Source organism: Gigantopelta aegis, chromosome 9 (genome assembly GCF_016097555.1).
Source record: "Gigantopelta aegis isolate Gae_Host chromosome 9, Gae_host_genome, whole genome shotgun sequence".
Taxonomy (NCBI): Eukaryota; Metazoa; Mollusca; class Gastropoda; order Neomphalida; family Peltospiridae; genus Gigantopelta; species Gigantopelta aegis.
This window is the reverse complement of record NC_054707.1, coordinates 27,147,681-27,162,872: the sequence shown is the minus strand read 5'-3', so window position 1 is coordinate 27,162,872 and position 15,192 is coordinate 27,147,681. Positions and strand designations below refer to the sequence as shown.

At 39.0% G+C, this 15,192-nt stretch overlaps 1 protein-coding gene across 2 annotated transcripts in view; it reads left to right on the top strand.

Moving 5' to 3' along the window:
- Positions 1 to 318: 318 nt before the first annotated feature.
- Positions 319 to 15,192, top strand: part of LOC121380911 (sodium/hydrogen exchanger 10-like) — an 84,409-nt gene continuing 69,535 nt past the window's right edge. For both annotated transcript variants that reach the window (XM_041509942.1, XM_041509941.1), the window contains exons 1-3: positions 319 to 386; positions 11,438 to 11,580; positions 14,048 to 14,314. In XM_041509942.1, the coding sequence (XP_041365876.1) occupies positions 11,445 to 11,580; positions 14,048 to 14,314 (403 nt within the window). In that variant the 5' untranslated portion in view covers positions 319 to 386; positions 11,438 to 11,444. The remainder of the gene's footprint in view (positions 387 to 11,437; positions 11,581 to 14,047; positions 14,315 to 15,192) is intronic.

Below are 15,192 nucleotides of genomic sequence, written 5' to 3'. Positions count from 1 at the left end.
TTAAATAAAACATTTCTTTCACTCTTTTTTTCTTTTTTCTTTTTACATATAGTAGAACAAATAAAAAAGAGAGAAAAAGTTTGGGTCTTTAGTGGAGGGACACAGCTCTCCACCCCATCCCCATACCTCGGTTTCTACAGGCCTGTAAACACATATTCTCTCAATGTCGTACTGAACTTAAACAGCAGCATTTTAAAATACATGGTTTACTCAGAAACAAATAAATATTCGTGTCAGGTGCGTGGAAATAAAACATTAATCATGTGACGATTGTATAAGGGGCATGTCTTTCTGCCTAAAGCACACGAACATTGTAAACTCGATTGTCAGTGGAAGCGGGTTAACTGGACTGGCTTCGTTAATCGGTCCACAACCCACGAGTTCAGGTATGTTGCTTTTACTTTTTTAAATAATGCAATAATGTCACAAAACTATGTGTATGTGTGCGTCAGCATATATGTATGGGTGTGGGTTTGTTATGTATACATGTGTGTATTTGTGTGATTATATATACATTATATTATTGTGTATATGTGTGTGCGTGCATGCGTGTGTATTTTATATATTTTTGTATGTTTGTACACAGGTCTATGTTATATAGTTACATTGTGTATGTATGCGCGTGTGTGCATGCGTGCGTGTATGTTTGCGTGTACACGTGTGTCTTCATGACCATCTAGTACTATGAACATATCAGATATGTCCATAAATAAAAATTAAGTTTGGGACTCTTTTTGTTTTTCTTTCTTTCTTAGAAACATCATTCTAAAGGAAATGTTTTATCTAACAACGCACTCAGCACATTTTATTTACGGTTATATGGCGTCGGACATATGGTTAAGGACCACACAGATATTGAGAGAGGAAACCCGCTGTCGCCACTTCGTGGGCTACTCTTTTCGATTAGCAGCAAAGGATCTTTTATATGCACCATCCCATAGACAGGATAGCACATACCACGGCCTTTGATATACCAGTCTTGGTGGCTGGAGCGAGAAATAGCCCAAACTGACCGCGCATCAAGCGAGCGCTTTACCACTGGGCTATGTCATTCTAAAAGGCTGATGTATAGTAGTATTTATAAGATAAGGACGAAAATGTACGTTTTATGTCCTACTCTATGTAAATAAAAATAAAAACCTGGGTTCGCTTTCCTTCAGTTTTCTTCTGAATATAACTTATTTTCGGCTTTATGCCCAAGGCCCAAGCACGCTTTTCTGGACACGCAGCACGTTCCTCGGTTGTCTGGGCTGCACCGATAGAAAAATAATAATATGTGAACACACGGTACTGTAGACCAAATTTATTTCACTACCAGATTATTATTGTCTGTGTAAAATACAAATATGTAATAGGAGGTTAAATTTCAGCAATACAATTATATAATGTTCAAAATAAGTAGGGGATATTCAAATATAACGCAATATAACAGAGATTTTTATTGCAATATTAATTAACGGTAAAACACAAGCACTCATGTTGCCAGGGATTGGCTTTAAAGATTATAACCAGGATAGTGATGTAGGTCCGGAGGAGACACAGATTGGCAACAGGGGTGGTGCTTGTCAGTTTGACATTTTCAATATTTGCATAGTAACGGGTAACATTCCCGCAGTGCGCCAAGCACGCACGAATCCGACGGGGCATGCTTCTGATTAAACGTCCAATAACATTTTGGGGGATCCTGTCCAATTCGTTTTGGAGAGCGGTGCCTAATTCAGCCAAGTTGGTTGTATTGGCTGACGTTGACGTTCTCGGAGACATCGTCCGATGATGTCTCACATGTCCTCAATGGGTGAATTAGGCTTAGGGATGGCCACGGAAGTGTGGTGATGTTCTGTTGCTGCAGATACGCAGTGACCAGTTGACTCTGGTGAGTACGGGAGTTGTCGTCCTAAAAAAACAAAATGGCGTCCAGCCTGACGCGCGAAGGGCACAACGATCGGTGCAAGGATGTTGTCACTGTAATACTTGTCACTGTAGTACTGCCCAGTGACCCTCCCATGAACAATATGCAGCTGGGTTCTGGCAGTCATGATAATGCCACCCAACACCATAACGGACCCTTCTCCAAATCGGTCATGAGGACGAACGTTGACGTTGGCGTTCATTGGGACGACGCTGTCGTCGATCATGGAAGTCTATTGTGAATCTGGATTCGTCTGGAAACATTACCCGAGCCCAACGCCTGTCAGCCCAATGCCAACGATGTGTACACCATTGACGTCTGGCAGTAATGTGTCTCACAGTCAAATGTGGGTAACGTAGGGTCAACATGTTACTTCTTTGTAGTCTGTTACGAATAGTATGACCAGACACTTAAACGGTGATTGTTACACGGAGTTCTCTTGCGATTTGATTGGCTGATTGACCTCGATTATTTTTAACAATGTATTTTAGATACTATGGATAATGGTTTAGATTGCAGTAATTATTTATTATTAGCTACTTCTGATGTCATCTCTTATTTCTTTCCATCAGTATATATACACCTGGAAAAAAGTCAAACACCCGAAAAAGTAAATCAATGTCGTGCGTCCGTGAATGTAATTGGTAAACTAACTTTATTAATGACATGAACAGATATCCATACAATACGCCATATAACCGTAAATAAAATGTGTTGAGTGCGTCGTTAAATAAAACATTTCCTTAGATATCCATATAGCTGAGATGTGAATGTGGGCTATTTGAGGATTTATCTCGAAGCAGTCGTAATGTATATTTTAACATTATGTGTTCATCAAATAACTTTAGTTGCATAACCAGACTATTAGGTTTGGTTTCAAGCATACACGAAGCTCGAGGAATAAAACTTTAAAGTTCGTTTTGTATAACGACACCACTAGAGCAGATCGGCCTATAATATACCAGTAGTCAGACCTGATTGGGATGGGAAAAACTCAATCAGAGAATGGGTGCATTCAGGTGGTTCGATCCTACGATACCAGCACCTCAAGTGTCCGCTCTACCGACTGAATTAGATATAGCTCTGAACGATTTCATTTATAGTTATTTCCGTGCTTATTTCCAAATAAGGTTCAAGAACGTTGCCCTGGGCACACACCACAGCTATCTGAGCTGTCTTTCCATAACAGTGGGTTACTGGTTAGTGAGGCAAAACTCGGTGATGGGGCCCTACCCTTTGAGTCATTAAACTCGCTCAGAGTGGGAGCCGGTACAGGGGTGCAAACGCAGTATTACCAGCCTTAAGTCCGATGGTTTAACCATTAATCACCGAAGCCGGTCTCGAAAACGATTATAACCGAAAAGTTTTATACATTTCCAACAAGCGGGTTCAGTGAAATCCGTAGTGCTTGCAACACGTACTGACAACAAACGGCTAGTATGTACTTCAGTGGTAGAATTGACCGCCATCAGTGCATTCGGGTTTCTTCCCCGTCCAAGTTAGTGTCTCACGACTAGTACGTTACAGGCTATGTTATGTGCAGTCCTGCATTCTTCCCAGTCCAAGTTAATGTCTCACAACTAGTACGTTATAGGCTATGTTATGTACAGTCCTGCCTTCGTCCCCGTCCCAGTTAGTGTCTCACGACTAGTACGTTACAGGCTATGTTATGTACAGTCCTGCCTTCTTCCCCGTCGAAGTTAGTGTCTCACAACTAGTACGTTACAGGCTATGTTATATACAGTCCTGTCTGTGGGGAAGTACATATACATATCCCTTGATTAACCTTGTGAAAGGACCGAGAAGCCTGTATAGCAGTAACGAGTCCCCCTATCTCTTCCCCTCCCTGTCTCTCTGTCTTGCCCTCCCTTTCTCTCTGTCTTGCCCTCCCTTACTCCCAATCTCTCTTTCTTTGAGGTATCGTTAAACAAATGTTATTTTCCTTTCCATAGAAGTACGGTTTTTTTTTGGGGGGGGGGGGGGGTTTGGGGGGGGGTATCTTTCTTCTTTTTTTCTTTTTTTTGGTTTGGGAGTATGTGGGTCGGAAATCGACATAAAAATTGTTTTAATTGTATGGAGTAATTAATGGTGGTGTGGAACCTGTACGTATTCTTACATAGATTACAATTAATATTGTGTGTAGAATGATGGAAATACACGGTGAAAAGGTATCAATCCGGCCAACTCATTTTGCCTGAATATTTCTATAATTTTTACCCGAATTCGAATATTTACTCCAGCATTTGCCCACACCCATCCGCGCCAAACCACCCGTAAATTGTACAAACAAACGTTGTTATCCCGATTCTGGCATTTTTGTACATTCAGAGCAAGCTGTTGTAGCACACGCCTGTCATGGGCGCAGGTGTCGACCTATGCCGGCTTCTCCGTCCAGGGCAGGAAAGGCAATTCAATAATGCTTGGCATATATATTATACAATCTAGATAACATTAATTTAGGGTTCGAATCCTACCATCCTTCATCTATTTAATGACAGAATGATGTTACGTCCATCCTAAGGCAAAGGTTGGTCAAGAGTAGAACTCAATTTAGTGGCAAATATAGAAATTAACGCTTCTAATTGTGTAATAACGCACCCGCGACTTGTTGAAAGTCGTAAATTCAAGCACAATTTAAAGTATTCTTAAATATGGCACATAAAGCTGTTTCCTAACCGGACGCGAGTGACGCGATAATATTTATATCCTAACCAGACGCGACCATAAAGCTGTATCCTAACAGGCCGCGAGCGATTATTTTAGAAATCGTTGCTTTCAAGTGCCGCATCCTAATCGCACGCGTGCGACGCGACATAATTATCTGTCGCGCCGTACGCGTGCGTTTAGGATACGGCAGTTGAAATCAATAATTTCTAAAATAATCGCTTGTGTCGCTCGCGGCCGGTTAGGATACAGCTTTAATTTATAACGAAAACCAGGAATCTCTGCCTACCACCGGATTGGCAAGATTCTCGTTCTAATACAAAAATAATCCTATGTTTGATGTTAAATACCTTTACAACGATCATTTTCCAGATCGCTGACTGCAAAGACTGTAGGCTATATATTAATCACTAATTACTACACTACAGGAAAAAACACGCCAGGACCTACGTTATTAACCGGAACATTGTTGAAAAGGAGTGCGGTCGTGTTTCTTCATGTAGTATGTGTATTAGTGGTTAATGTGTGAAATATTAATTTTGCTATTTGACGAACTCGAAAATGATGAATGTAATAATATTTAACGTCAAACATAGGTATATTATTGGTGTATTAGAGCGGGGATCTTTGCCTACCAGGTAGTAGGCAGGGGTTCCGTGTTTTCGTTATGATGTTATCTCTTGACAGAGAGCGATTATTACCGTCCAAATGTTCATCTGACTCTCGAACGGCAGAGAACTCGGGCTAGAGATTATCGGACTGTGAAAGGTGGCGAGTAATAGGCATGATTAATGCAAGAATATCCTATAATCGTTTGGGCATCAGTCCGACTACCACCACTCGGTTATAAGCAGATTGGCACAGAACATCGGCAAACCAATGAGGTTAAGGACGGTTCAAGGTCTGGACGGCCTCGTGTGAGGTCAGCACCCAAAGACGGCGAACTGGTCCGCTTGGTTAGGCGGCAACCCTTTGCGACAAGCACCTTTCTGAAGAAAAACTGGATACCGTACAGATAGTAATTACAAACACCTAGAAATTGTCTTACATCAGCAGGTTTGAGGTCAAGGATGATGGAATGTCTTACGCCGTCAGATTGTATGCCGTTTAACGAGACGTGGCTGCAATCCGAGGACATAGACGAAGGTTGTTGCGTTTCATAGGCGGGCGTATTTGTGTCTGGCGGGGATGGGGGTGAGATGTGGTAAAAATAAACACAACACACACACACACACACACACACACACACACACACACACACACGGAATACACGTCAAGGAAGATTCGCTCCACAGTTGCCTTTGATGGATGATCAGTGATGACCGCAAGCTGGACAAAGTCACTGTGCAGGGGAATCGCACGGGTGACAGGTATAGGTGTCAAATCCAGCATCCGATAGCTGTAGCACATGTTGATAAGCACCCACTGGCTACCAGACCTGGCCCTGGTGGTGTAGTTGTTAAGCCATCGACTTAAGACTGGTAGAACGTTGGTTTGCATCCCGTTACCGGCTCCCACCCAGAGCGAGTTTAACAACTCCATGGGTAAGGCCACTTCTCTCTCACTAACCACTAACCTACTATCCTGGTTCCTGTTTTACGAAGCAATTTTAGCGCTAAGATCATCTTAAGTTCATGACTACCTTATAAATGCACTTAAAGTGATATTAGCGCTAAAACCGCTTCGCTACTTTCGGCAATTTTAAAAGTATTTGCCATAGTTAAAATGCTCTACTACGGCAATTTTAAAGGTTTTGTGATAAAATGCTCTACTTCAGCAATTTTAATGGTTTCTGTGATAGATAGAATGCTCTACTTCAGCAATTTTAATGGTTTCTGTGATAGATAGAATGCTCTACTATGGCAATTTTAAAGATGTTTGCGATAGTTAAAATGCTCTACTATGGCAATTTTAAAGGTTTCTGCGATAGTTAGAATGCTCTACTACGGCAATTTTAAAGGTTTCTGTGATAGTTAGAATGCTCTACTACGGCAATTTTAAAAGTTTCTGTGATAGTTAGAATGAACCACTACGGCAATTTTAAAGGTTTCTGTGATAGTTAGAATGAACCACTACGGCAATTTTAAAGGTTTCTGTGATAGAATGATCTACTACGGCAATTTTAAATATTTCTGCGATAGTTAGAATGCTCTACTACGGCAATTTTGAACCTGCCTACAGCAGTTTCACGTAGACATTTTTGAAACAAATAAACACAAAATTAAAAGTATGTTCTAGTATGCTCTTTTTAAAAAATATTTCTGGGGATCATGACTTCAACTTTCACTCACCAACGTTAAAAGCCCCCCCCCCCCCCCCCACCCACCCATCACGATTCCCTGGACACGCACCTGAGACGTTTATCATTCTCTCGCTATACGATTTGATCAAGGTAAGGACGAGAACAACAGTCATATGAGATTATGTATGTGCTGTTCCGTCGTGCCAAATGGCCGACGCCGTAAGTCAATATTAGTCCCACAGTATTGTATTTGTAAATGCATTTACTCTATTTTTAGTGTATTATAGTAAAACTGCTGAGTCATAAAAGTGTAAGTGCATTATTGAGAAAAACATGTAGCTGTCGTGGCCGGCGGCTATGAATAATATACGTGTTTGGTTTTAGTCCATTGTTATAAATGTCTCATAGCTGACCGCAACTAATTACCCACACACATGCATACCGCTACATATAAAACGTTATTGATGGTGTTTTCGTTTTTGTCATTTTTATTTGCAAACAATACATTCTCCACAATAGTAGAGCAATTTCCCCTTCTTCTCCCTCCCTCCTCCCCTGTTGCTGCAGCAAATCCTTGAATTCGGGCAAAAATGATCAATATATTCGGGCAAAATTATCGATATATTCGAGCAAAATGAGTTGGCCTGAAACCTTTTAACCATGTTTCCCCTTCATTCTGCCGGCCTCGGTGGCGTCGTGGCAACCCATCGGTCTACAGGCTGGTAGGTACTGGGTTCGGATCTCCAAACCCTGAGTGAGTGCTCCGCAAGGCTCAATGGGTAGGTGTAAACCACTTGCACCGACCAGTGATCCATAACTGGTTCAACAAAGGCCATGGTTTGTGCTATCCTGCCTGTGGGAAGCGCAAATAAAAGATCCCTTGCTGCCTGTCGTAAAAGAGTAGCCTATGTGGCGACAGCGGGTTTCCTCTAAAAAAAATCTGTGTGGTCCTTAACCATAATTATTATGTCTGACGCCATATAACCGTAAATAAAATGTGTTGAGTGCGTCGTTAAATAAAACACTTCTTTCTTTCTTTCCCTTCATTCTGCTATTAGCTGTAAACCATGTAAAATGCGTTTAATTCGTTAAAGTTTAAAGTTTATTTTGTTTAATGACACCACTAGAGCATGTTGATTTATTAATCATTGGTTACTGGAACATCAATACATACATATATGCGCTGGCCGCATTAAACAAGTGACCACTTATTACAGGTGCATTTACATTAAAAGTCGTTTGGGAGGAGAAAAATGGCCGCTTAAGGCAGGTGATCGTTAATTACAGGTTGCCGATAGGACAGGTTTGACTGTGTGTGTGTATATATATATATATATATATATATATATATATATATATATATATATATATGTATCCGGACAATATTTTGTTTTTAAATCGCTTAAATCAGGGGCAGTTCAACGAACCCTCTGTAAGGGTCAAATTTTAAAACTGTATTTTTTAGAAATGACGATTTGTAAAGTTCATTAGTATTGTCTGCTACATTCAAGAATGTGGCACAATAATGAATTTACTTACCAAAGAAACATTTTCACTAGTAATTGGTTACAGTAAACGTCTTTGTGAAACTGGCCCCGTGTCACCAATAGATTAGGTGTCACGGTTTTTATAAACCTTGTATATTAGACCTTAAAAGTTACATGGTAGGTTTCCCATAGGGTGGCTGTCTGCCACTTTTTAGGGTGTATAACAATATAATGTGTATATGAATTGTTCATTGTCCATTTAAGTTAACTAACAAGAAAATTCATCAATGGTTTAGAAAATGTGTCTTTTAAGAGATTATCCACAAATATTTTCAAAGTAATACATTTCGTTTTAACTGAACATACTTGTCTCACGTTTTCAGGAATAAACTAAAATGTTTAACATCTGGGACATGATTCATAGGTTCAGCAACATTTACTTTATACCAAGGTTACTGGGATTCACGTGAAATGAAGCCCATAGGTTTAAAAATAGGAACATTCGCCGCATTTAACACTATTGGCATGAATTCGGATAATATTTTAATAGAAATGTTCCCTGGGTTAATAAATGGCATCTTATTTACTGTGTAACTGGAGGAGAGATTTTAAAAGAACTTCAAGTAAAGATGCATCGTCATGTTTGTTCTCTTTAATAAATAATAATAACAATAACGATAACGATAACAATAACAATGAAATAAAATAAAATAAAATAAAATAAACAAATAAACCTACATATTAATCGATACCATACCTCATTTGTGCTTAATTAATTACTAGATAATGTGAAACCTGTACAGTGGCGTCCCAAAAAATCCTTACCCCAAAACAAACATTTTACATGAAGTAAACTCCCTTCATAGTCTTTTCCTTGACATGGTGAGGGGACTTGTATGTCTCGGTGACCCAGAGAGCTATGCCAGCAGGAGATTTGGCTTCTGTTAGGAACACCCAAGCTGGACTGGTCAATGGGTAGAGGCTAGACTGACATGGACTAAGGGTGAAACAGAAACCTCGAGTGCTCGACTTGGAAATTATTTTTTTCCCCTTAAACTGCCCTGCACACATATCACCAATAGTTGGGTAGGCATGTTACGAAATGTTTTTACATAGACACACAGAACTTTCCAGATCTTCTTCCTCAGTATAAGCAGTGTAGTTTTATTAATTATTATTAAATCTAAATTATATACAACATTGTGTGCCATTATAGGCTACACTTAAAATCCATACATAACTGTATACCGGTATATGTACTTATTAAAATATTCTTACTTATGTTTTAAAATGTGCAATGTTCTTTGTATTATTCATACATAAAGAAATAAAATTGTAAAATTGTAATTGTATATAAATATCTAAGAAATGAGCAAATGTAACTAAGCCATTACATCATTTAGTATTATAAAAAGTGGCTGAAACGTTACATTTCATTATGTGACAGTAACGAATCTTTCAAAAACTGACTTTCGGAGGTGAATAAGCTACTGTCACACCGGCCTTAAGACGTCTTAAGATGTCGTACGACCACCTGCGATGGGTGAATTGTGGGTGATCGCGGACCATCGGGGGGAGGGGGGGGGGGAATCGTACGTAATCGTGCGACGTTGCACGACGTCGCAGCCATCGGGGGTCCTCGCACGACATCTTGGCGGTTTTTGGTCATGTTCAAAAACCTGGCCGCGATTCCCGGGATTGTAGAGACGTCGCCGCTAATCGTACGACATTTTCACATGTTCTCACCTGGAAATATTATTTAATGGTCGTGCGATAGTCGTGCGTTCAACTTGAGATTTACTTTGTAGAAACTTCTCTCTGAACTTTTCAAAAACTGTGAACTACGGAAATGTAAATGGCAAACGATGTCGTATGACAGTCGACGACGTCGTGGGGCCTACGACATCAAGTGGGATCGTAAGACATCGTACGAGGTCGCACGACCATCGCACGACTTTAATCGTGTTCCTACGATGATGTCAGCTTCTCGGCAGACAATCATAGTGAAGTCGTACGACCTCGTACGACGGTCGTACGATGTCGTACGATTTCCTTACGATTGTCTCAGATGCGTCGCAAACCCATCATTTCCAGTGTGACCACACAACTAAGATTGTAACAGCGTAGCCGAGTCGGGGACAATCATAGATATCAAGAATCTCACCCCATCGCACGACGTCGTAGCTCGGTCTGACCAAAGCTTAACGAAAGTGGACGATTTCCAGATTTTAAAACCGAGTGACGATAGATCGTGGGAACCCTAGCATTTAATATCTGATGAATTACATGTAGTTTGCTTTTGCCTCGGTCACAAATGCACCGGTCGGGGGTAACCGTACGGCGTCCTGGCGTTCGCGACGTCAGTAAAGAATCGTAGGGTTATCCCAAAAAGCTTTGCCATGATCACATTAGATAGGCCTACGGTGTGTTTACGGGGACCCTACGGGTTGACACATTTTTTAGGGCCATCAAATCTTAAGGACATCGTAAGGGCATCGTAAGGTCACCGTACGATACCCGTACGTTGTTCCAACATCGTAGTGGCATCGTGTGGCCTCCCTGCGATGTCTCCAGATAACGCGGTGGGTTTCTGATTTTAAAAATCGTACGGTCTTAAAAAAAGTATAATTCCGCATTAAAAGTTTCCGATGTCCAAAAATCGGCCAAAAACTCAACGATGTCCATAGGATGTCACCGATGCCCATGGGGTATTCGTAGGATATCGTCAAAAACACACATCGTACGGGCATCTTACCCATTTAGGCTACGATGCATTTGTGACTAACGTCATGTCAAGCAAGAATGTTGTCATTAAATTACTTGCACTTCCGGTTACTTTTCGATTAATTTTTGTTGTAATTTAAAATTGACTTTGTTTTAGGTAAAACATGTGCGATAGATAGATAGATAACTACTTTAACGTGCTTATATACCACTAAGGTTTCAAACACGCCCATCCAGAGTCCGACCTGCGATAAGATCGGTGGCCTGACTCGGGGAAGGGGGGGGGGGGGGGGGGGGGGACCGTGTGCGAACTAACGTCATGTTAAGCAAGAATGTCGTCATTAAATTACTTGCACTTCCGGTTACTTTTCGATTCATTTTTGTTGTAATTTAAAATTGACTTTGTTTTAGGTAAAACATGGACCTCAACTTGACCATAGACACCAACTTCACTAATACCACTCACGAAAATGAAACGGATCATGCCACAGGAGAAAGAAAGTCGCATAACATAGTCCTCATTTTGTTTGTGTTCGGCAGCTGTGCCATTGGTGGTAAGTTCGGCACAGTCATTGGAAACTTGGGTTAGTAAATAAGACGCACACAGTGGCGTAGGAAGGTGCCAAAAATCGGGGGCACACTTTTATATTTACACACGTTTACGCTATTATAATGCAAATATAAAGCAAAATATCTGAAAGGTGGGGGACACGTGCCCCCTTATCCCCCCCCCCTCCGCTTCCTAAGCCAGTGAGTCACACTTATTTGTTTATTTTGTTTTTAAAAGATAATACAGTTCGTTTATAGTGACTTCAAATTACGAGTTCGGTTGTTTTTTCATGTACAGATTTATTGTTGACTTCACAAGTCAGAATCATTTTCATTAACAATAAAGTTTAAGCAAGTAAATATGGTAACATAACTATATTTTGACCAGGTATCGATTCCTGTTTTAATTCCTTATCAATCCACAAACACTAATTTGCAATGAGATGTCCTTATTGATAAGTTAAATCTGTCGATTTTAATTCCTTATTAACGATCTACCAACACCAACCAATTTGCATTGAGATGTACTTATTGATACAATGATAGGCCTACGTTACTGGTAAATCTGTCGAGCAAATTTTTAACACAGTGGAGTGGACAGAGAACATGTGCCTGCTTATGTCAATGTATCTGTGGTAAGGTATTTGTATATTAAAACTGTGTTTAATCAATGTTTTTCTTTTATCATGTTTATTTCTTATTTGAAAATCATTTCACCTAAACTTTAACTTCTTGTGTTGTGGGGAAAACACCATGAATGAGATATAGTGATACGAATAGTATTGTGGGTTGTGTATCGTGATAAATATCGGATCGTGTGATGGATGTATCGTGATACCCCTTCATACTGATAGGATAGTCTGATTTATTAAAGTCACTGACCCTAATTCAGGCCTCAGAAAATTAAATTGTGAAAACAGTTTTATTCCATCGTCACTTGCATAAGTCCTGTATAACCCATTTTACTTTTGTGCATTATGTTTAGGACATCATTATATGGTCATGACTGGTTACACAAAAATGGAATGAGTTCTCTATTTGTTTTTGTTTAACCCATAAAAGGTGCAATGAAGATGTATAATCTTGTTGTCAGACTTTACATTATTCAACTTAATGCCTATACAAAGACAGCGCCTGTAATGGACTAACTGCCGGTCACCAGGGTTGAAATTTAGCAGTCACCCAGTCATCCTTAGCGACCTTTATTTGCTAAGGGTGACTATAAATTTGACTAAGATAGGCCATCAGGTGACCATCGATTTTAGGGTCTGCAAGTTTCTTGGAAATGTACTTGATTGACACCAAAAACTTCACATTGATTAGTGAGCCAACAGCATGAATGAACTATGACCTTACTTGGGGAAGGTTTTCTTTGTAGTTTCGAAAGTGATACAACTAAATACAGAATTATTTTAAGGAAAGCTGAAAGTATTGTGTATAAATAAATGAGGCCAATTGTAAAGTTTGTAAAGCTAGAAAAATGGCTATTATTTGTCATTGCAAAAGTTCAAAATCTATTTTGTGGTTGGGAATTAGTGTGGCACACATATTTAAAACACGGCGGTCAGTAATTTAATTATTTTTTAAATAAATCTTTATTGTTTATTCATGTAAATTAGTGCTATAAATGTAGACTAGTTTTCATAAGTGTATATTGCTCATGACTTAAACAAAATAACCCTAAAACAACATGTTTAAACAAAAATAACTGATTTTGCTTGTTCTATTTTTATTTTTTAAATTTATTGCAATTATGGGGCTGCCAATTTTTACTGAGGGCTACCAAATTTTATAAGTTCAAGGCCTGCATGATGACATAATTGCCCCAAGGTTAGCATGATAATTAATATTTGTTTTAATTCTCAGAGGCCTGCAATTCCCAAGATACATGACTTTGTAAAAATATATTTTGAGCTATCAAAACAATAGGATGACCACAAACGCAAAAATTTGCCAAAAAGTTAACATTTATAGTATAATAAAATTATGAACCTACACAAAATGTTCCAAACATCTGAAAACAAGGACGACTTTTACATGACATTGTTTTAATCTTTTCACTATACAAAAATTGTTGAATAGTGAGAACTTTAACTCTTGGTCATTTTTCTTTTTGCCAAAAAGCAATTTGAATGAGGATTTTCTGTATTTTGTAAAATTGGAGAGAAAAAAAATCTTTATTGGAAATAACATGTGTAATGTCATCTCCTGATATTTGACTACAATTTGGCAAAATAAAATTTGTCTGGTTTTAACTTTACTTTATTGTAATGTTAACATTTATGCAAGAAGTTGTTGAGGAAACAGTGACAACCAAAAATATTTTACACAGCTAGCCTAAGAATTGAACTGACATCATAAATTATAATAATATTCATGATGGAAGCAGATGAAATTACAAGTGTATAAAATTCATGATATTTTATGTGATTCTTTTTCATTTTGAATAAATTTCTATGTTTGTAATTTCAGCGGCTGTTCGGCAGCTAGTTTGCATCATAAAACCGAAGTTGCCATATACGGTGGTGTTACTTCTGCTAGGTGTCGTGTTGGGAGTTGGTTCCAGATCTATTCATGCTGTTGAAAGATACTTGACGTCACACATAGCTGCTGCTGATCCACACATCATTTTGTTTGTATTTCTACCAGTGTTGATTTTTGAGTCAGCATTTGCAATGGAGTATCATACATTTAAGAAGTCATTCTTTCAAGTGTTAATTTTAGCTCTCCCAGGCCTAGGTAAATATTTTTAAACTTTTGAAGATTAGTTCTAAAAGTGATTGATTTGACATGGTATACCTGACAAGTTATCTTATTTGTCACCAATAGATGGGTTTATATACTGGCCAGTGATGTCAAAGTACTGTGGGCAGCCATGTTTAGAATCATTGGTCCGCCATTAAGGGAGTGAAACTCGCATAATAATAACATGTGAAGGCATTGCATCTGTTTGCATTTTCAGTATTTATGACCTTTTTGGTACAGTTTGTGAAAGCAAAACCTCTATGTTGGATAATTTAACCTTGTTTAAAGATTGTGGATTCATATCAAAGTTGGTGGGAGTGTGTTAATCATCAAAAATGCAAATAATACAGCACATATACATGCGAATACAAAAACATTACGAATAATTTAGACATATGCAAGCAAATATAATTTTTCTGGACACCTGTATAGCCTAATATATATATTGCACTTTTAAAAAATATATTTTAGCCTCAGCTAAGCGGGGTGTCAGATGACACCCACCCCCAGCCTATGCTTCTGTTTTATTTGTACTTGTCTTGGGTGTCACCAGGAAGGTTTCAAAGGGAGCTCGGCTTATTTGCCTTCGACATACTTAAATTGCCCATTTTATAATTTTGTAGGGCCCCTTCACAAAACTCTGGTATCCCCTTGGGGATCTGTTGGAACCATCCAACCCCCCCCCTCCCCTCAACACCAGTTTTATTTGTATTTGTCTTGGGAAGTTTCCAAGTGGTTCATTTTTGCAATTAACTGTACATGAATAGAACATTTTATGACTAATCAGAGACACATTTTTAGGGTAATTTAGTGTTGTATATTGTGGATGATTAATTTAATTTTATTTTTTTCCAAGAAAATTTTATTAAAAA